The 22,914-nt window shown below is 46.7% G+C and overlaps 1 protein-coding gene across 1 annotated transcript in view; it reads left to right on the top strand.

Moving 5' to 3' along the window:
* The window catches only part of LOC140217077 (phospholipid-transporting ATPase ABCA3-like), a 155,246-nt gene that overhangs the window by 99,199 nt on the left and 33,133 nt on the right, over positions 1 to 22,914 (top strand). Inside the window, exon 7 of the mRNA XM_072287490.1 lies at positions 15,712 to 15,928. Within this exon, the coding sequence (XP_072143591.1) occupies positions 15,712 to 15,928 (217 nt within the window). The remainder of the gene's footprint in view (positions 1 to 15,711; positions 15,929 to 22,914) is intronic.

Below are 22,914 nucleotides of genomic sequence, written 5' to 3' on the forward strand. Positions count from 1 at the left end.
TTTGCGAGGCCAGAGTACGAAGACGAGCTATTCGACGAGCTTCTTCGGCGAGACACAAAGTCTTCGATACAGAATCATCACTGTGCAGTACGAAGGGTGAAAAAGTGTCCAGAGGGCTTCGCGGTAACCTTGCATACAGGAGGTGAAATGGGCTATAGTTCGTGGTTTCGTGCTTCGCCGTGTTGTATGCGTAAGTGATGAATGAAGGAAGCACGTCGTCCCAGTTCTTATGATTGGAGGAGACGTACATGGCAAGCATGTTGGTCAGCGTTCTGTTCGTCCTTTCAACGAGGCCATTGGTCTGTGGATGATACGGCGTGGAATGACGGAACTGTGAAGTGCACAAACGAAGTAACTCTTCAATGGCATCAGCAGTGAACTGGCGACCATGGTCGCTGATGATGACACGTGGTGGGCCATGACGAAGGACCACGGAACGCAGCAGGAAGACCGCCACGCAAGCAGCGGTAGAAGACGGTATGGCTGCAGTTTCTGCCTACCATGTAAGATGGTCTACGCAGATAATTATCCAACGGTTCTTGTTGTTAGATAACGGGAATGGACCGAAAAGGTCAATGCCTACTTGCTCGAACGGCGTACTGGGCGTTGTCAATGGCCGAAGGGGACCCGGGGCTGCGGTGGTCGGTCGCTTGTGACGTTGGCACGTTTCGCAACTAGTGACATAACGCTTGGTTGTATCGTACATCTTGGGCCAGTAAAAGCGCTCCTGGGTGCGGTGCAGTGTTCGTACGAAGCCGAAATGGTCGGATGTCACATCGTCATGCATGGCGCGTAGAATGGCTGAGGGGAGACTCTCGGGGACAACAAGCAGAAAACGCGCTCCTTGCCCGGAGTAATTAGTTTTGTAGAGCAATTTATCACGGATAGTAAAGCGACCGCTGCCTTTATAAGTACGGGCGGCGACAAAAAGCAGATCGAGGGTAACATCATTCCGTTGTTCTCGCTGAAAGTCTGCCGCGTCAGGGAACGTAGAAGTAACAGCAGCGAGACAGTCGTCAAAACTCTCAGCATCGCAGTCGGTAGTCGCAAGAGGAATTCGAGAGAGGCAGTCTGCGTCAGCGTGACGACGGCCACTCTTGTACGATACCACAAAGTCGTATTCCTGGAGGCGCAGCGCTCAACGTGCGAGGCGACCAGAGGGATCACGCAAACCGATCAGCCAGCATAAAGAATGGTGGTCGGTGATAATCTGGAATGGTCTACCGTAAAGATAACACCGAAACTTTTGTATGGCGAAAACGGCTGCCAGGCATTCCTGTTCCGTAACCGTATAATTGCGTTCAGATTTGCTCAGGCAACGGCTAGCATATGCGACAACATGTTCTGCGCCACTGTGACGTTGTACAAGCACCGCTCCTATCCCCATTCCACTAGCATCAGTGTGAACTTCAGTCGGGCAAGATGGATCGAAGTGACGCAAGAGGGGTGCTGACGTTAGTATAAACTTCAGTTGAGAGAATGATGCGTCACACTCTGGTGTTCAATTGAAGGATGCATTTTGTCGCAAAATACTTGTCAACGGGTAAATGATGTCGGCAAACCGGGGAACGAAACGAAGAAAATACGAACATAGGCCAATGAATGAGCGGAGTTCTCGTGCTGACTGCGGTGGCTTGAAGGAGCTCACCGCTTCAATCTTACGAGGATCGGGTCTGACGCCATCCTTGTCGACTAAGTGTACAAGGACCAGTGTTTGACGTTCGCCGAACCGACACTTCTTTTAGTTTAGAATCAGTCCAGCTTCCTCAATGCAGTCGAGAACGAGGCTGAGGCGTTCGTTATGTTCTTCAAACGTGCGGCCAAAGATTGCAACATCATCGAGGTAACACATGCATATCTCCCACTTTAGACCACGTAGTACTGTGTCCATGAATCTTTCAAAGGTGGCAGGAGCATTGCAAAGGCCACAAGGCATAACATTAAATTCGGATAGGCCATCTGGAGTCACGAAAGCGGTCTTTTCCTTGTCGGCAGGGTCCATAGGTATTTGCCAATACCCTGATCGCAAATCAAGTGTTGAGAAGTAAGAAGCAGCGTGTAAGCAATCAATGACGTCATCGATTCGCGGTAGTGGATATACATCCTTCTTCGTCACTGCGTTTAGATGTCTGTAGTCCACGCAGAATCTCCAGGAGCCATCTTTTTTTCGCACCAGGATTACTGGGGCTGCCCATGGACTAGACGACTCTTGAACGACACCTTTGTTCATCATCTCCTTGACTTGCTCTGCAATAACTTTGCGCTCGGACAATGACACTCGGTAGGGCTTCCGGCGGATGGGGTGTGCTGAGCCGGTATCCATTCTGTGACGAGCGCGGGACGACGGTAAATGAAGGGGTGCATCTCCATGCGTGAAGTCGAATGCAGCCTCATGTCTGGCAAGGACCTGTACCAGTGCTTGCCGTTCCGATGTGCCGAAAGCCTTGCTGATCATGCCGAGCATTAGCTCTTCAGAATGGCGATTATCGCAAGGAGAGAAAGCTGTAGAAACGTCCGTAGTTAGTGCCGCTATTGAGCTACATGCGGCTTTATCGAAGAGAGCGATTTTCATACCGCGAGGAAGGACAACCGGCGTGGCGGAACAGTTCAGCGCCCACAATGTGGCGACTCCTTTCGTCATGCACACGACAGAGCAGGGCACAAGTATATCTTTTTTAGCACAGTTTATGCGGAGAGGCCTAACTACTAGGTCAACACAATCAGCATCAACAGTAGTTGCAGAAACACGAGCGGGCGTCTGGCACCACGATGATGCAATCACTTCATCAAGAACACTGAGAGTGTCTGTGGCCCTGTCTTCACCACCCGAGCTTTGTTCGGACTGTGCTGATATAAATAACTTGTTCAATGATATTTCGCCACAACCACAGTCCACGGAAGCACCGCACTGTTCACGAAAATCTATACCTAGAATAACATCGTGCGAACAACGAGAAAGAACAAGGAATTCCGTCACAAACACTTTCCCAGCCAACAAAACACTCACAGCATCAGCCCGTCTCGCTTGCTGTGTGTTGTGTTATTTCGGCGCTATAACCCTCTTCTGGAAACATGCACCAACTAGCCCCCCAACAAGTATTACTCACAGCACAAACACCAAGGGGTTGAAGCCACTCGCCGCCTACTCCACGAAAGCTAATACCGTCGTTCCAAGAAAACATAACTTTGTGGCCTAGGCGGTTTTTGAAAGCGAGGCTCATCACAGACACAGTCGCCCAAGTATCAACTAACGCCATGGTCGGTTTTCCGTCAATTGTTTATTTAGAAATACTGTGAACCCTCAGTTGAGGGTCATAACAGGGAGGGATGTTACATATACGTTCATACAAGACAGCCAGATACAAAAGAAATATGCACATGCACTACAGTGTCCTACGGATACAATACAAGATACGATACACAGACTATAAGACATGTATTCAAATGTTCAAGCAGCTGCCGCACGCACACAAACAGAAAAAAATGAAAAAGAGAAAAAAAGGAAAGAAAAACACTTTACAATATCCACATGGTACAGTTTTAGTAAAGAACCTTGATTGCATTTGTAAACAATGCAGTATCAGAACTGCGAACAATTTCTGCAGGCAGCTTGTTCCACAGCTCTATTGACTCTGGGAAGAACGAACAACGAAAGGCATTGGTTCGGGACAAGTACGGTTGAATAGCTTCACTATGATTTAAGCGGGAGCTCAGTCTGCCTGGAGGTTTTAAATACAAATCTTTATTAATTTTTAGTTCGCCGTGAATTATTTCAAATAACGTTTTTACTCTCTGCTTCTTGCACCGATCTTCCAATAATTCAAGACCGCAAGACTTTAACATCGCCGAAACTGAGTCTGTCCTTCTATATTTCGAACAAATAAAGCGCGCCGCCCGGCGTTGCACCTTCTCTATCTTGGCCCACATTACCTTCTGATGGGACGCCCATGCTACTAACGCATATTCTAGGGATGGTCGAATAAGAGATCTGTAAGCCAGCAGTTTAACATCTTTTGTTGCCCTCCCCAGTTTTGCTCTTAACAAACCCAATTTCTTCTGTGCTGCAGAGCGCACTCTTTCTGCTTGATTGTGCCATTTTAAATCATGCGAAATAGAGACACCAAGATATTTGAAACAAGGAACATTAACTAGATTGTAGCCTTGAATATCGTACTGAAAAGTAAAAATATTCCTTTTTGCAGTGATATGCGTGTATGTGGTCTTATCAAAATTAATTCGCATTTCCCAGTTGTCACACCAACTCCCAAACGCCTGAAGGTTTCGGTTGAGCTTAATCTGATCCTCTAAACAGGATACCGGTGCAAAAATCAAGCAGTCATCTGCAAAGAGTTTTATCTTAGCAGAACTCTCTAAAGCGGTTGCTACATCATTGATGTAAAGCAGAAAAAGTGTTGGCCCTAACACGGACCCCTGTGGTACTCCTGAGTATACATCTACAAAACCAGACTCGGAACCTTCAACGCGAACTGCCTGCTTGCGGGTAGTTAAATAATCTTCAATCAATTTTAGAACATCGCCATTTATACCTGCTTTGTACAGATTAAAAAGTAATTTACGATGGGGAACCTTATCAAAGGCTTTGGCAAAATCAACGCATATAACATCCATTTGTTCACGGTTGTCCATAGCTTTGGAAAAATCGTGTAATGTCTCAATGAGCTGTGTCACTGTGGAAAGTCCCCGTCGGAACTTATGCTGGCATGCGCAAAGGAGGCCATTTGATTCTAGGACGATAATTATATGTTTTGCTATGACGTGTTCCATAACCTTGCAGCAAACTGACGTAAGGGATACAGGACGGTAGTTATTCATTAGAGTACGATTGCCACTTTTAAATATGGGGATAACTACAGCACAACGCCAGTCCTGTGGCACGGAATGGGTGCTTAGTGATTTCCGAAAAATAATTACCAAATAAAATGATATCCACTCAGCATACCTTTTCAAAAAGCCAGAAGGTATTCCGTCTGGCCCAGAAGCCTTCTTGTCATCTAACTGTAGCAACTGCTGGAATACGTCCCTCTGAGTAAAGTTGATAGCGTCCATGGAACTTTCGCTGAAAGATGCCCCCTCATCTACTGGAAATGGTCGATCACTGCGCGTGAATACTGATTGGAAATATTTATTTAATCCATCAGCGATAACACCTTTTTCTTCTACTTGAACATTTCCTACCGTCATTTGCTTTATTTTTTCCTTTCTGCGGTCTAAATAACGCCAAATGTTTTCTGGGGAAGTCTTAAGAAAATCATTTAGAGTGCGGTTAAAACATGTTTGCTTCGAACTGAGTAACAAAGCCTTTATTCTCTGGCGTACTGCATGTATTTCCCTAGGATCTGCTTTTTCTTTGCGCAGCCTTTTTAATTTCCGTTTCGCGTGAACAATATCCCTAGTTATACATGGGTTACTCCGCTTCGTTTTCTTGAGTCGGGTCGGAACAAACTGATCTATGCAGACTTTAATAATAGCCTGAAAGCGCTGCCACAAATCTTCAACTGTTTCGACCTCGGCGACATTTTCAAATTCGTTGAAACACTTTTCTAAATAATCTAGAATAGACGTATCATCGGCCTTAGCATAGTCTTTGATTTCAACACGTACAGTAGGTTTTGTAGGTGGCGGTGTACAAGAAAGCACATTCAGCAAAATGATTTTGTGATCGGATATACCATCGGTGACTGCCATTTCATAATCGCCTACTTTATGGGAAAGGAACACCAAGTCAAGCAATGACGGCGATTGGGACGTTATACGTGTGTTTTCCTTCACTATTTGCCTTAAGTTATGAAAAAATGTGATATCCAATAATTTTTCGGCACAAGAAATTTCTGTATTTCCAGGTGAAATAGGTTCCCAATCGATATGTGGCAAGTTAAAATCACCAGTCATTATTAGCCTGGTGTTCCTATTTACATGCGAGCAAAGAAACGTATTTAACATATCTAGAAAATCAGGTGAAGTAGTTGGCGGCCTATAAACGACTCCTATGAGGTACGACATGCCAGAAAACATGATTTTACACCACACCGATTCCGACATGTCACACATAACCGTACAGGCTGTCAGCGATGATTTAACAATAATGGCCACACCCCCACCACGAGAGTCCCGATCCCACCTGAACATTGCGTAGCCAGGTGGGATAATGCAATCGCAAGAAATAGCACTGTTGAGCCATGTTTCTGTAATGCAAACGACGTGCGGTCGCTCAGATAGCAACAGACATTCTAATTCAGCAACCTTGTTAAGAATACTGCGGGCATTGAACGAAACGATTCTGAGCTATGCTGTATTTGAACTGCAGGAAGGCATGCCCTCCTTGTCATTGCAAGCTTCCCCTGACACTTTGCGATTGCTATGGCGGCCCTTATCACGGCGTTCTTGGCAAAGAATACGCTCGTTGCGACTGTGATCCCAGGCATATAGACGGTCATCAATCTTAAGCTTATCATGAACCAGAGACACCTTTTGCTTGTTGTCCCTTTCTACAATGGCAGGTTCCCATAGTTTCTTTCTAACGTCTGCAGTTTCTTTTGCATAATCATTGCTGACGTGAACAGATTTTCCCTTAAGTTTTTTGCAATTCTTTAGAATGCTGTCCTTTTCCCTGCTATCATAGAATTTCATTATGATAGGTCTATGTTTTTCTGGCTTCTTCCTTCCAATACGGTGAATTCTTTCTATTGTGGTGACATGGACACCTAGTTCTTTTTTAAAAATGTTATCTGCAACAGCTGCCCTGAGATCTGACTCTGTTTCGTTCGCCTTTTCCGGGGCACCAAACACTATAAGGTTGTTACGGCGCCCACGGTTTTCAAACTCAACTAATTTTTTGGCCTGTTGCCTGACAGTATCCTCGAGCTTATCTATTGTTGTGGTCATCTCCTGGATTACAACAAGGTAATCTGACAGCTTTTCTGTCCTTGCTGAGAGAACTCCAATTTGTTCTTGAATTGAATTAAGTTTCCGGTCGGTTTCTGCCTGGTTGTCTAGAATGGCCTTCAAATACTCTTCCGTCGGGGGCCCTGGATTTTCCTCAATATCTCCCGATGTCAACAACAACACCATCACTGACCAGCAGTCAACCAAAATGGCGCGACATCTGCGAGGGCACGGCCGAACTACGAGAAATCTATCGTCACTGCGATAGGAAATAGAATCAGGCCATGAACCAACCTGCAAAACGAGCAGTAGCTTTTCAGCCATGCTGTCCCTCAGGCGTGTGCCGTGCACTCTGAGGGCGTGGGTGTCGAGGTGCTGCCTTTGTAGAAGTTCCGCCGTTGACGTAATTCTCGAAAGAAGCTTGTCGACGAATCGGAAATCCGTCATGTCCCCCATGCGGCCAAGTAGGAATGACGGGCCACGCGGCTTGCATGTTGTCGCATCCTATAGCATTTCGTTGTCGAGATGATACGGCAGGCAGGATGGCAATCCATCCCAAGTGATCGCTGTACCCGAAAACCATGACGTGGCCTGCAGCAGTAGCTTTTCAGCCATGCTGTCCCTCAGGCGTGTGCCGTGCCCTCTAATCGAGACGTTCACTTTGTTTTTGCACATCACAACAGGCAGAGGTATTTCTTGCAACGACCGTCCGGTGACCACACCTCCATTGGCCGCGGATGCTAGTTTCCCGGCGGCGGTGAGGAAGAACGGCGCCGAGGGGACGGAGAGCGAAGGGGACGGCTATTTGGTGGCGTCAAACTCCGCTCAGATGCTGGCGAATCGCTGCGTTTGGTCTCGTGTGAGAAGTGATCCCTTGGAAGCAAATCGGTCGTCCGCAAGTCATATGAAGTACTGGTTCTGGGTGGCGAGAACATCGGTGGTGTCCTTCGTGCTTGACGGCCTTGGCGACAATACCGAGCTATATGGCCTGTGGAACCGCAGTTGTAGCACACGGGAGGGTCGCGGTTCGCAGCATCTTCCTCGAAACGAATGCTAGGCTGCTGCGGGCGGCGAGAAAGTTCGTTGTCATGTGGATAACGTGTCTCTGCTGCTCGCTGAAATCCTTCATGTCGTTCATAAGTCACGTCGTGGTAGTAGGGTCGGTGCTGTTCTTGTCGCGGCCTGACAGAAGCCACAGGGCCTCGGGGTAAAAACGCGGCTGCTCTCGTTGTGGCGGAGCGTCGTAAGTAGGTCCTCTGTCGTAGAGACGTGGCTGCTGTCGGGGTACGAGTTCATAATCCTTAGTGCCCCTCGCCGCAGGACAGGGGGAGAAGGATGCCACGTTTGGCTCGAAATCTGGTGGTAGGCGGAAGCCATGAGTGCCTGGATGTGTCACTTGCGCGTGCAGGCTGAGCTCTTCCCGAACTATTTGTCGTATCGTTGATGCCAGATCGAGGGGCTGGTTGCTGTCCACGCTCGCAGCTGTCGTCACGTTGGCTAGCCTGCCAAACTTCGCTGTGATGCGCCTCGTCTTCAGTTGCTCAAAAGTACGACAGTGCCGAATGATGTCAGCGACGGAAGCCAGGTTGTCCTTTTCGATGAGGAAATTATAAACGTATTCGGCAATTCATTTCAGGATGTGCCCGACTTTGTATTCCTCAGACATTCCAGAGTTCACCATCCTACACAGTTTTATTACCGCCTCAATGTAGGCCGTGCAGGTTTCGCCTGGCACTTGCGCACGTTGCAGTAGCATCTCGTCTGCCCTTTTCTTTTTCGTCGCGGAGTCGCCGAATCGCTCTTTGATTTCGGAAACAAATCTTTCCCATGTTGTAAACGTTTCTTCGTGATTGTCGAACCACAACAACGCAGTATCCGTTAGAAAGAACACGACGTTCGAAACCTGAGAAGCGCTGTTCCACTTGTTGGCGGCACTCAACCGGTGATAATGGATGAGCCATTCCTAGACGTCTTCGTCCGATCTTCCGGCGAAGGGACGCGCATCTCTCAGTTGTAGAACGGTACTTGCCGGCGCAGCTGTTGGAATGGGCCGTTGTTCTTCTGCGTCGTGGGACATATTCCACTCCCGGTAGATTCGGTGGGAGTCCAGCAAGGCGACGGCTCCATCGAAGAACTTCTGCTTCAGCCTCCGTCTTCGGGTGTCGATTACCCCGCACCTTCCACCACAACTGTTACGAAGAGTTGCGAAGAAATGGTTTTATTTACAGGCGATGGATGATGATCGTAGCGTGATCGTAGCGCAGCCCGGCCTCTCAAACTCTTCGTTCTCTTCGTCTTCTCTTCTCTCTTCTTGTCCGCGCCTTTCGTATCCGTTACGATATAGATAGATAGATAGATAGATAGATAGATAGATAGATAGATAGATAGATAGATAGATAGATAGATAGATAGATAGATAGATAGATAGATAGATAGATAGATAGATAGATAGATAGATAGATAGATAGATAGATAGATAGATAGATAGATAGATAGATAGATAGATAGATAGATAGATAGATAGATAGATAGATAGATAGATAGATAGATAGATAGATAGATAGATAGATAGATAGATAGATAGATAGATAGATAGATAGATTAGACCTCCACTCTTTGAAGGGGACAACAACTGACGATGGCCTGCTGTGAACCCCCGTCAGTTGCACTTCGGCACTCGAAGAGGCAGCTCCTAAAGAGCACTTTGCGATGTGGTGAACGCGGTTTAAATCATTGATCCGGAACTTCAAAGAGGTGCAACGTAATTCTAGCGTATTTCCCTCGCATTCGCGATCTCAATCATTCCCGCATTGATTCTTCCTCTACGCCCACCGTGGTAGCACAGTGTATGGCGTTGCGCTATTTAGGCTGTGGGCAAGGCATGGAATCCCAGCTACCGCATTTCGATGGGGCTGAAATGCACAAACGCCCATGCATTGGGTGCACATTGAAGAACCACAGGTGGCCAGAATTAACACCCACCCCCCACTACGGCGTACCTCATAATCAAATCGTGGTTTTGGCGCGTAAAACCCCGGAATTTAATTCAAATTATTGTACACCCTCGGTCAACATGAAAGGCAGCATAAGGTTATTGTTCAATGCCGGTAATTGCCTTTGTTTGTGCTGCTTGCAATCAGAAAAAAATGTGGGCAATTTGCACTAGTGGTGCAAGGCTGGCTCACTGGGGCGCTACTTCCAGCTATCACTACGTGTTGCTATGTTTTGCAAGTTTTCCTGATGTTATGCATGGCTTGGCTAGGCTCATGCAGAGCGTTGGTAGGTTTTGCAAAGTCTTACGAGGTTACGCATGGCTTAACTATGCTCATACTAAGTGTCACCAAGATTTGCTAAATTTCGCGAAGTGTTTGCGAGGTCATGCACTTCCAGGCCGGTCACACGCAACGGCGTGTTTGCTATCTGCTTTATTCGTTACGCGCCAGAGGGAGCCCCGATCGGCTGCTTCCCTCGCGCGCTTTCACTCGCACATACAGCATACGACGAGCGGCAACGCTGTATCAGGCCCCGCACACTCTCAAGTTCAACAAATGGCCACAGAGGGCGAAAAAATCGACCGCGCGCTGCTGCTAACAAAACCAGCAGAGTAATATCACTTCGGGATGCTTACGTTAGTTTGAACATTTTCCGCTGGAGGCGCCGTAATAAGCGCAATTTTTTTTGCAAATTTTCTCCTACAATTACCGAAGCACGTTTATTACATGAAAAAGAGGGCGAAATTATTATTGCTAATTTGATATTGTATTCTTTGTAAGTAAGTTTATTGTTTCTTTGTCATTATAAACGCAAATAGCGTTCAGCATCATCGGATCTTTCACGTGACCTTTGGCCTGGATTTAAAATTTTTACCGGTATTTTCGAGTGCCTGGCGGCACGGATTCATTCGTTCGTGCGCTCAGACTGGTTGCTTCTTTTTCGCTAAAACTAGTTTATTGCGCTTCGATGTCACGCGTTATTTAACCTGGGGTGAAGTGACGTGTTTGCAACGCACATGTAAGCCCGAAAGTTGGGTATCGGTCGTGAGCCATTCGGAACACGTCTGCATCGAAACGGGAGCTGGTGCGGCTGACAACGGCAATAACGGTGAGTCGTTTAACACCGCTGCTTGAATCGTTATATAATATTCGTCTCATTAACTTACAGGCGGAGACAAGTTAACGAACTAGATCCTGCACAGCATATGGCAGTCGGGATCCTCCGTTGCTCTTTCCTAAATAAACCGTTACTTGCGAGGCTGTCGTTATACACATACAATCGGGAAAGAAAGAGCGATATCGGAACGCGCGCCTCATTTTTCATCTTATTGTAGCCGTGGCCATAGGTGACTGGGTAGGCTTCACAATATAAATATAAAACTTATTTTCGAGTCCGCCGGCAACTTTTTTCGTCCACAACATCGAATAATCCTTTGGTAAAATGATGTGAAAGTACATAATTTAATGTATTAAAGAGTTGCAAGCGTGATAATTCACTCATATTTCGTACTTGTTGGTTCCAAATGTTCTTGCTGTTCAGTTTGGTTTACCGTAGGGCATTTATTTTTGCAGTAGTGCAGCAGTGCATCACGTTCGTGCAGAAAAATAATGCATCAGTTCTAATAGCTTCATGAGTTTCATGTATTTGCTTGTGGAACCAGCAGTGTGATCTCTTCCAGTGTATAAATGAACGCACAAATGTTCTCATTTGTGATCTTAATAATACTTAAACTGTTTACATGCATTGTGTAGTTAGGCAGGCATAAATTTATGGACAATAGCAATATTTATTTAACGTGCTGCTTAAGCGCCCTAGAACAGACAGGGTATATTTGCATGTGTTCTGTAGTCGCAAACCATTACAATATATATGTCACACCTTTTTGCATTTCATATTGCAAAATTGTGCTTTTTTTCAATTTCTGATTCAGTCAAAATTTCTGTTCCAGACATGCAGTAATGAGGATGGCACCAGTATAAAGCAACACACTCCACACACTAAACAGAAGCTGCTGCCTGCTACAACAAGGCCATTGTGTGGACATTGGCTGCTACTACAAGGTAAACAACATGTGGTTCAGAAATAAATATGCCTGATATATGCTGTATTGTCTTGCTAGTCTTGAGATACATGTCATTTGTTTGCAGCAGAAATGAATGTTTGCTCATGTTTATGGTTCAGTATAATTGGTTCGAACATAAAAGAAAACACACATGAGTTTCGCTAATCTGTGCTGTATCTCATGTGTGACCGTTCTGCCCCAACAGAGTCCATGCCAAGCATACCTTGGTCATCACAGGAGCTCCTATCCCCACCAACAGAAAGGGGCTGGAGCTGAATTTGCAAGGCTTTTACACCACGAACAAAGAAGCGCATGCAGAAGAATTTACATGAGATATCAAGTCTGCAGAGCACTGTGTCAAGACTGAAAAGAGCTTCAGCCACCATTCCACCAGCGCGGACAAATTGGCTGAGTCATCCAGGTAACTCAAAAAGGACTTTATGGAAATTCTTCGTTTTCAGATGCGCCTGCAACTTCTGATCAAGCACGGACGACGCTGGCCAAAAGAGTTCCATCAGTTTGCCCTTAATCAGCTTCCTGGCCATGTCAATTCCATTTGTGCCAAGTGTAATTTTTCTTCTATAAATGCAAGCTTTTTCATTGCCCATTCTCGTTAGAGATCATTCATCCTCATCCAAACATAAAGGTAAACCGATTCTTCGCTGATACTTAATACCAGTCACTGTCTAGTAGCATAACATATCTGTAGCAGTACCTTTTAGTGCATGTTGTCATGCACAATTCCTCTCCTGAAATAGCTGATGCAACATCGACATGTTTCTTGCATTAACCTACGCACTGTTTGCTATGCACCATTTTACTTTTCTTGATGTTTTTGGCCTTCAATGCTTGCAGAGCAGGGTGGCTTCGCTCTTGAATGCAAGCTTTATCATTTTCCATATTCCTAGTCTCGTTGACGGTTGCTCTTCTTCCTCGATAGCCTGGGTCTTTGCGCAAGCTACACTGAATGATAGATTGCAGAATCTAGTTTTGCTGCCCCACTTGGTTGTGGTCGCCGTGTTACATTTCTCGGATGTGGGGGCCTGCTCAGCTACATTGGTAAGCAGTCTCTCGAGGTAAGCATTTGCTCCTGCAGTCCGCACAGCGACATAGACTCCCAGTGTACACACACCATAACTGGTGCTCCCCGTTCATTTTTTCCTGCTGCAGCCATGGGCAAATTGTGCTTGTGGCCTACCTCGGCCATGATTTGCTCAAAACTGAGACCAGCATATGTGCTTACATGGTTTGAAGTGTATGAAGTTGATAGCCGTACGGGGGAAATGCCTGCAAAAATGGCTGCCAAAGGTGATGCCCATGAAAGCGACTTGTCCATATTGAGACAAAGTGGGACACCAAATGTGAGCCACACATTAGTGGCCCGCGACAGAAAAACATGCAGGTTGGAAAGGAGTTAATGCTAAAATGCCGGATAGTCCATGTCGCTGTGTTGGTTGCGGCAGCAGATGCCTGCGTCACCTGATTGCTTCGCAATGGAAGTTGCTCATCTTCAACGGCAACTGTCGTTTCAAACAGGTGCGACGCTCTGTCCAATCTGTTTGTACTGCTGTTTGTCGCTCGTTACCAGACCACCACATGCGACGAAGGCAAGCATTATGCCTGTAAGTAGGCGGCTGAATGTATCCTAAGAGACCGGGGTATGTGAATGCTCACTGTTGCCATATGGTTTCTAGCCAATGTATAATGTATTCTCTGAACACAATGTGGTGGATGATTGCCGTTTATTTTTGCTGTTATCTCATTTGGTTACGGTCGCCGTATTATGCTTATCGGATGTGGGGGCCTGGTCAGTTGCATTCGAAAACAGTCTCTCGAGGTAAGCATTTGCTCCTGCAGTCCGCACAGCTACACAGACTCCCAATTTACACACCATGATTCGTGCTCCCCGTTCAGCCTTTCCTGCTGCAGCCATGTGCAAATTGTGCCTGCGGCCTTTCTCAGTTGCAATTAAGCACGAACGGAGACAAGCATACGTGCTTACATGGTCCAACGTGTTTGAAGTTCATAGCCACATTGGTGGAAAGGCCCGCATAAATGGCTGCCGAAGGTGATGCCCACGAAAGCGACTTGTCCATATTGAGACAAAGTGGGACACCAAATGTGAGCCACACATTAGTGGCCCTCGACAGAAAAGAAACATGCAGGTTGGAAAGGAGTTAACGCTAAAATGCCGGATAGTCCATTTCGCTGTGTTGGTTGTGGCAGCAGATGCCTGCATCACCTGATTGCTTCGCAATGGAAGTTGCTCATCTTCAACGGCAACTGTCGGTTCAAACAGGTGCGACGCTCTGTCTAATCTGTTTGTACTGCTGTTTGTCGCTCGTTACCAGGCCACCACATGCGACGAAGGCAAGCATTATGCCTGTAAGTAGGCGGCTGAATGTATCCTAAGAGAGCCGTGTATGTGAATGCTCACTGGTGCCATATGGTTTGTAGCCAATGTATAATGTATTCTCTGAACACTATGTGGTGAATGATTGCCGTTTATTTTTGCTGTTATCTCACTTGGTTACGGTCGCCGTGTTATGCTTATCGGATGTCGCGGCCTGGTCAGTTGCACTGGAAAGCAGTTTCTCGAAGTAAGCATTTGCTCCTGCAATCTGCACAGCAACATAGACTCCCAATTTACACAACGTGATTCGTGCTCCCCGTTCACGTTCAGCCTTTCCTGCTGCAGCCATGGGCAAATTGTGCCTGTTGCCTTTCTCCGCCGCGATTAAGCACGAACGGAGACCGGCATACGTGCTTACATGGTCCGACGTGTGTGAAGTTGGGTGCAAAGGCCCGCAAAAGTGGCTGATGAAGGTGATGCCCACGAAAGCGACTTGTCCATATTGAGACAATGTGGGACACCAAGTGCGAGCCACACATTAGCGGCCTCCGAAAGAAAAGTAACGTGCAGGTTGGAAAGGAGTTAAGGCTAAAATGCCGGGTAGTCCATGTCGCTGTGTTGGCTGCGGCAGCAGATGCCTGGTTCACCCGATTGTTTCGCAGTGCAAGTTGCTCATCTTTAACGGCGACTGCCGCTGCAAACAGGCGGGACACTGACCAATCTGCATGAGCCGCTGGTTGTCGCTCGTTACTAGACCGCCATGTGTGACGACGACGGTGAGCCGTTTACGAGCTCGCGTCAAAGATTCCAGTGTATCTCGACATACAAATTTTATTTGTGCTATTGCACGAGAATGTACATACACTGCTTGTCTTTTGCCAATAAAGTCGCACGTTCTGTTCACTCCCTTGTGGCTTGTTTGTATGGGCGTCAGTAGAGGCTCTTTGGTCTCCTGGCAATTAGAACGCACCGGCTACGCGGCAGCCGAGGCGAGTACGGCGCGTACGAGCGGATACAAGCGTACACGACCGGCAAAAAGCGGCCATATCGAATAATGCTCTAAAAAGAAAATGCGCATTTCCGCTTCCTGTTTTAGCAGCGTCATCTGGTGTCCACCTAGGTAAGTTCCATGCGCTGCCGCTGCTTATTCTCGAACCACTGCGGAAGGTACAGTTTCCCTTCTCTAAAGTTGTTCTTTATTCTATGGTTGTATGCTTAATACGGAGGATCTCAACGACGACGCCAGCGACGGCAAAAATGTGCTTGGAGTGTCAATATAATTTCTATTGCAATAAAATTGTAATAACTGACTGTGACTGAAGTGTGGCGACACCCTAAGACGTGATACACACAGCTTGTTGTGTTCGAATGTAAGCGACTGCAGTCGCCTTTTGCGCAGTACCGAGGAGTGTGAGGCGGCCTGCAGCCGCGTGGGCTTCATGGCGTGCGGCGAGTTGAAGGCGCTCGGCAGCATGGAGCGGCTGAGGGCCTCGTTTGCTAAAGGGTGCACGCTCACGTTCGCGCTACGCGAGAGAATCACCCAATACGTGGTCGAGAGTGTCGACAAAGCCGTCGCGCACGTGTTCCCGGGAGCGAGGCAGGCTGACTGCCGCGAGGTGAGCTTTTACCATATTTCTTTTCGCCCTGGTTACGTGTACGCCAAGCGAAATGTCTCATGAGATGTGTAACAAGTGGTAAATACGGGGTGTTCTTTTAATTGTTAACATTAGGTGATAATGAACATTTGGCTATCGAAATCAATGATAAAGAACGGCGTACAACACGAAGGACACGGACTGTGAGAGACGACATACGCTGCGCTGACTTCCAACAATATTTTATTGCGTTGCCACATCAAGTATGTAAAATGAAAAGCAGTCAAGAGGGGGTTTCTACCAGCAAGTCATTGTGCTAACAACATGGTCACTTGAAAAAAGAAAACGCACATTACTATTGCTCTCTGTAGAGATACATGACTTCACTAGGGGTCAGCGCAACGGAGGTGCCACTAACGCACATACTACCCATATTTCTGATGAAATCAACTTCTATAATTTTTAGCGTGAGCTGTGGGCTGTGTCGCGCTAAAGCTTCTGTATCTTCAAAGAGGGGCACACAGCCGCAGTCCCGTCAATGGTGGCCCAAGTGGCTTTGCACAGTGTTATAAACGCTGTTATAGTCCTCCCTTAAACGAATGTTTAAGAGAGCACTATAAGCCATGGCCGCTCAATGAATGGTAGAAAGGCTGGAAAAGGTGTGTGTTTTTTTACTTTTCGCGTAACAGAAGAATGCTTTCTCATATATTGAAATTACAATCCGACGCTGGTCCTATCTGTAGGCTGTGTGTAAGTCGCACTTTATGACTTTTTTGGCGTATTTTATGTTTAGAAATTCAACTAATTCACTAGGCTCCATGGGCTACATGGAGGGCCTGCGTGGTTGGATATGCGTGCTTCGAAGCCCTTTTTACCGAAACGACGCCAGACGCCGGATTTCTGCGACACGAGGTCCTTAACGCTGTCGCGTTAAAACACAAGTGCGCGCTCTCGTTGCCGTGGCCGAGCGACACGCTTACTGGACGCCATGATCCCCACCTCGCTTTAGAAGTTCTACCCCCTCTCTCTTTATTTTTATTACCGTGGTCAGCCCTCGGCAAGGCAGAAATCGGTTTCTTATCTCACTAACATCGATAGCGGTACAGAATACGTTAAAAAACGCCCTTAGTTGCTTGCCTAAAATCCCCGCCTCAGACCACCTGCATTTATATTGTGGCTCCCTTTTCTATGCTTTGCCTCGAACTTGTGCGCGTGCAAAATGAGATTCCATCTGAGCAGTATCCCCTTTTTTTCTGACATTTCTTTCAGCCATGCAAGAGGGCAACGGTCGCTCTCGACCGCGAATTTCGTGCCTTGAATATAGCATCCTGGCTTTTGAATGGCCCATACTACGCGCAAACACTCCTTCTACAAGGTGCTAAACTCCTGTTCTCGCGGTGTCAGTTTTCGACTGAGGTACAGCACGGGGTGTTCTTCACCGCTTTCGTTAAGTTGGACAAGGACGACACCTAGACCACGGTTGCTGAGGTCACGCTGCAGAATGAATTCTTGGCGAAAGTCTGGTGAGACAAGCCCAGGTCTTGCAGACAAGGCTGTCCTCTCAAAACAATCCACATATTCCGAATAAGGCTCCGTAAATCTTCCGCTGTCATGCGACTCACGCACTAACATTTTCTTTCTTGTCCACAAAGGACCCGCAATAAAGAAATAACAAAAACATTGTTGGGTAAATTATGCGCTCGAAACTACACGAAAATTCGAGCTTATCTCTGAATACTTCCAAGCACGCTCTAAGCAATACTCAAAACACTGCCGTCTTATGAATACACGTGTGACACACTCACCAATAATATGCTTCTATCTGTCCGAGAGAGGCACGCCCTAAAGGAATAATATAAACATTTTGCGCGGCCATAGAAAAAATTGCGCGGCCATAGAATGGCTCCTCCCAATAAGGCGTCTTACTTTAAAGGAAACAAAATATCACGACCACTTCCGAAAAGTGAACTGACACTCAAGCGCACCACTACAGGCTTCCAACAAATGACGTAGACTTGGCAATGGAAGCACATCTCACAAAAATAACGAGTCTTATCTGCTTAAACATAAAGAACGACATATCGAGACAACAAAGTTCAAAAAGTTATGCGCGCGCAAACCATATTTTTGCGATTATCAGTGAGGTTCTAAAATAAAAAAATAAAAACACAGCTGCAATTTGGCTTATCGAACCTACTTCTACTCGGAGATCTCAAGATGTTTAACCAAACTAAAGAATTGCAGGGTCCCTGTAAAAAATACAAGTTTTCTTATCATTCGCCTCTTTCTATTCGCCACTTCTATTTCTCTTTTCTTTTAGTCATTATTGCTGACTACTAAGCATTTTTAGTCATTTGTAAACAATGGTGGTCATTACAAGCTGTCGTTAGACATGTTCGTCATATTATAGTCAATAATCATCATTACTAGCCATTTGAGTCATTATTAGTGACTTTCTCATAACTAAGCATTTTTAGTCATTTCTAATGAATTGTAGTCGTCACAAGTTGTCGTTAGACATATTGGTCATCTCGTAGTCATTAGTAGTCATCATAAGTCGTTAGTAGTCATTATTAGTCATTACTAGTCATTGCTACCTCCGCCAATCTTCATTATAACGTTATCATTCACTAACTGTCACTATCAATCATTTTTCATTGTTTAATCTGTCTTTAATTTGTCTTCATATGGCGTGATGACGCTTCAGCGGACACTGCGGCGGTCAGGTCTTCAGTTTCAGTTTATTATTCTGTAAGTACAATGAGTCGGTAAGAGGCAATACATAGACGAGGGTCCCAAAGTCAAAGACTGCAACGGAACCCACAGTTAAAACTAACAATGTAGAGATCTATTAAAGAGAAAGCTAACTAAAAGAAACAAACACAATCTCGAAAATACAACATTGAAAAATAAAATAACGCAAGCAAATTGTCTGTATGCAAGTCTATAGGGCATAAGAAACACTGTCGATACATACAAATGGCAAATGTAGTGTAATGAATGACGTAAACTTAGTTACGCATATAAAACAGCTTAAGGGAATGACTAAATGTATGAAAGGATGAAGATTTAATGCTGACGGGTAAACCACTCGACAGTTTTACAGCAGCCAATGATGATGTCATTTTTCCATAGTTAGAATGAACCATAGGAAGTAAAAAATTGGAGTAACGTGCAAAGCAGGTATTATTGTTATTAATGAGGGGCCTGGAATCAATGAATTGGTATGAGAGCGGTTTAGTAAGTAATCTATAGAACATAATTATTAGATTATAGTTGAACAAGTGCGTTACAGCAAGGATGTTATTTTCGCGAAGTAGTAGAGTAGCAGTCGTGGAAACCCACTGTTAGTGATAATGCGTGTTGTTTGGTTTTGTAAGTGCTGAATAGATGAGATATGACAGTTATATATGTTTCCCCAGGAAACAATGCCATAATTAATGTGGTTGGGAATGAAGGCAAAGTATAATGCTAATTTTCCGTCTTGAGAGAAATGTGTTCTTGATTTGATTAATGCTCTTATACCGAAGGTGCACTTTTGCTTGATGAAGGCAATGTGTTGAGAAAACATTAGGTTAGAATCTAATCTGATGCCCAAAAATGATACACAGTCGGAGACGGCAATGTGATGACCATCTAGAGTTATCTCAGGCAAGCCAGTTAGTATTCTTTGGCTAGAACGGAAAATCACGAATAGAGTTTTAGAAGGATTGACAATTAAGTGATTGGATGAACACCATGCAACAATAGGGTCAAGCTCGTTGTTTAGTTTGAGGATTATGGTTAAAAAATTGCCAGGCAACGAGATAGTAGTATCGTCTGCGTATAGCACACAATGTGTCGATTTAAGACATGTGAGTAAATCATCAATCTATATATATATATATATATATATATATATATATATATATATATATATATATATATATATATATATATATATATATATATATAGAATAGTAAGGGACCTAGTATGGAGCCTTGGGGTACACCTTGGTTAGTAAGATTAGTATCACAATAAGCACCTAAAAAAACTGTTTGTTCTCTATCATGTAAGTAACTTTTTAGGAGTTTCAGCACTGGACCGGCACTTCCCAGGGCTTCTAGCTTAGTAAAAAGTATGTTATGATTAATTGTATCAAAATCATTAGTGAAGTCCAAGAATACCGAACCGACGAAGTTACCCGTACCAATCGAGTGACGAATGTAGTCGGTTAGTGATATTAAAGCTAAGTTAGTCGAATTGCAGCTGCGAAACACTCCATTAGACAGCATCTGCAAGAATTTCGTAGCAAGTTTAGACAGCGTGCAGGCCTCGCCGTTGCCACTGCCAGAAATGAGGGCAAGCTTGTGGGGACACCCTTTTGTCCCTGCCTTGATTCCTCGGCGTTTCCGTCACCGTGGCGAATATGTGGCTGTTTAGGTAAAGGGTGATCGATTCCCTTTGTCTTCTGAGACAGCGCACCGATTACGGCTCCGAAACACTTGATCACGCAGCATCCGCAAGAAGTTCATAGCAAGTTTAGACAGCATGCAGGCGTCGCCGCTGTCACTGACAGAAATGACGGCAAGCTTGTGGGGACACCCTTTCGTCTTTGCCTTGCTTGCTCTGCGCTTCCGTCGCAGCGGAGATGATGTGGCTGTTGACGTAAAAACGATCCCTTGTGTCTTCTGGGACTGCGCCCCGATTGCGGCTCCGAAACACTTGATCAAGCACCATCGGCAAGAAATTTGGAGCAGGTTTAGACAGCGTGCAGGCGTCGCCGCTGTCACTGCCAGAAATAACGGCAAGCTTGTGGGGACACCCTTTCGTGTTTGCCTTGCTTCCTCAGCGCTTCCGTCGAAGCGGCGATGATGTGGCTGTTGACGTAAAAAGCGATCCCTTGTGTCTTCTGGGACTGCGCCCCGATTGCGGCTCCGAAACACTTGATCAAGCACCATCGGCAAGAAATTCGTAGCAGGTTTAGACAGCGTGCAGGCGTCGCCGCTGTCACTGCCACAAATGACGGCAAGCTTGGGGGGACGCCCTTTCGTCTTTGCCTTGCTTCCTCAGCACTTCCGTCGAAGCGGCGATGATGTGGCTGTTCACGTAAAAAGCGATCCCTTGTGTCTTCTGGGACTGCGCCCCGATTGCGGCTCCGAAACACTTGATCAAGCACCATCTGCAAGAAATTCGTAGCAGGATCAGACAGCGTGCAGGCGTCGCCGCTGTCACTGCCACAAATGACGGCAAGCTTGGGGGGACACCCTTTCGTCTTTGCCTTGCTTCCTCAGCACTTCCGTCGAAGCGGAGATGATGTGGCTGTTGACGTAAAAAGCAATCCCTTGTGTCTTCTGGGACTGCGCACCGATTGCGGCTCCGAAACACTTGATCAAGCACCATCTGCAAGAAATTTGTAGCAGTTGTAGACAGCGTGCAGGCGTCGCCGCTGTCACTGCCACAAATGACGGCAAGCTTGGGGGGACACCCTTTCGTCTTTGCCTTGCTTCCTCAGCACTTCCGTCGAAGCGGAGATGATGTGGCTGTTGACGTAAAAAGCAATCCCTTGTGTCTTCTGGGACTGCGCACCGATTGCGGCTCCGAAACACTTGATCAAGCACCATCTGCAAGAAATTCGTAGCAGGTGTAGACAGCGTGCAGGCGTCGCCGCTGTCACTGCCACAAATGACGGCAAGCTTGGGGGGACACCCTTTCGTCTTTGCCTTGCTTCCTCAGCACTTCCGTCGAAGCGGCGATGATGTGACTGTTGACGTAAAAAGCAATCCCTTGTGTCTTCAGGGACTGCGCACCGATTGCGGCTCCGAAACACTTGATCAAGCACCATCCGCAAGAAATTCGTAGCAGGTGTAGACAGCGTGCAGGCGTCGCCGCTGTCACTGCCACAAATGACGGCAAGCTTGGGGGGACACCCTTTCGTCTTTGCCTTGCTTCCTCAGCACTTCCGTCGAAGCGGAGATGATGTGGCTGTTGACGTAAAAAGCAATCCCTTGTGTCTTCTTGGACTGCGCACCGATTGCGGCTCCGAAATACTTGATCAAGCACCATCTGCAAGAAATTTGTAGCAGGTGTGGACAGCGTGCAGGCGTCGCCGCTGTCACTGCCACAAATGACGGCAAGCTTGGGGGGACACCCTTTCGTCTTTGCCTTGCTTCCTCAGCACTTCCGTCGAAGCGGCGATGATGTGGCTGTTGACGTAAAAAGCGATCCCTTGTGTCTTCTGGGACTGCGCCCCGATTGCGGCTCCGAAACACTTGATCAAGCACCATCTGCAAGAAATTCGTAGCAGGTTCAGACAGCGTGCAGGCGTCGCCGCTGTCACTGCCACAAATGACGGCAAGCTTGGGGGGACACCCTTTCGTCTTTGCCTTGCTTCCTCAGCACTTCCGTCGAAGCGGCGATGATGTGGCTGTTGACGTAAAAAGCGATCCCTTGTGTCTTCTGGGACTGCGCCCCGATTGCGGCTCCGATACACTTGATCAAGCACCATCTGCAAGAAATTCGTAGCAGGTTTAGACAGCGTGCAGGCGTCGCCGCTGTCACTGCCACAAATGACGGCAAGCTTGGGGGGACACCCTTTCGTCTTTGCCTTGCTTCCTCAGCACTTCCGTCGAAGCGGAGATGATGTGGCTGTTGACGTAAAAAGCAATCCCTTGTGTCTTCTGGGACTGCGTACCGATTGCGGCTCCGAAACCCTTGATCAAGCGTTCTCCGCAAAAAGTTCGTAGCAGGTTCAGACAGCGTGCAGGCGTCGCCGCTGTCACTGCCAGAAAGGACGGCAAGCTTGGGGGGACAAATTTCGTCTTTGCCTTGCTTCCTCAGCGCTTCCGTGGCAGCGGAGATGATGTGGCTGTTGACGTAAAAAGCGATCCCTTGTGTCTTCTGGGACTGCGCACCGATTGCGGCTCCGAAACACTTGATCAAGCGTTATCCGCAAAAAGTTCGTAGCAGGTTCAGACATCGTGCAGCCGTCGCCGCTGTCACTGCCAGAAATGACGGCAAGCTTGGG

This window comes from Dermacentor andersoni, chromosome 4 (assembly GCF_023375885.2).
Source record: "Dermacentor andersoni chromosome 4, qqDerAnde1_hic_scaffold, whole genome shotgun sequence".
In the NCBI taxonomy this organism is placed as follows: domain Eukaryota; kingdom Metazoa; phylum Arthropoda; class Arachnida; order Ixodida; family Ixodidae; genus Dermacentor; species Dermacentor andersoni.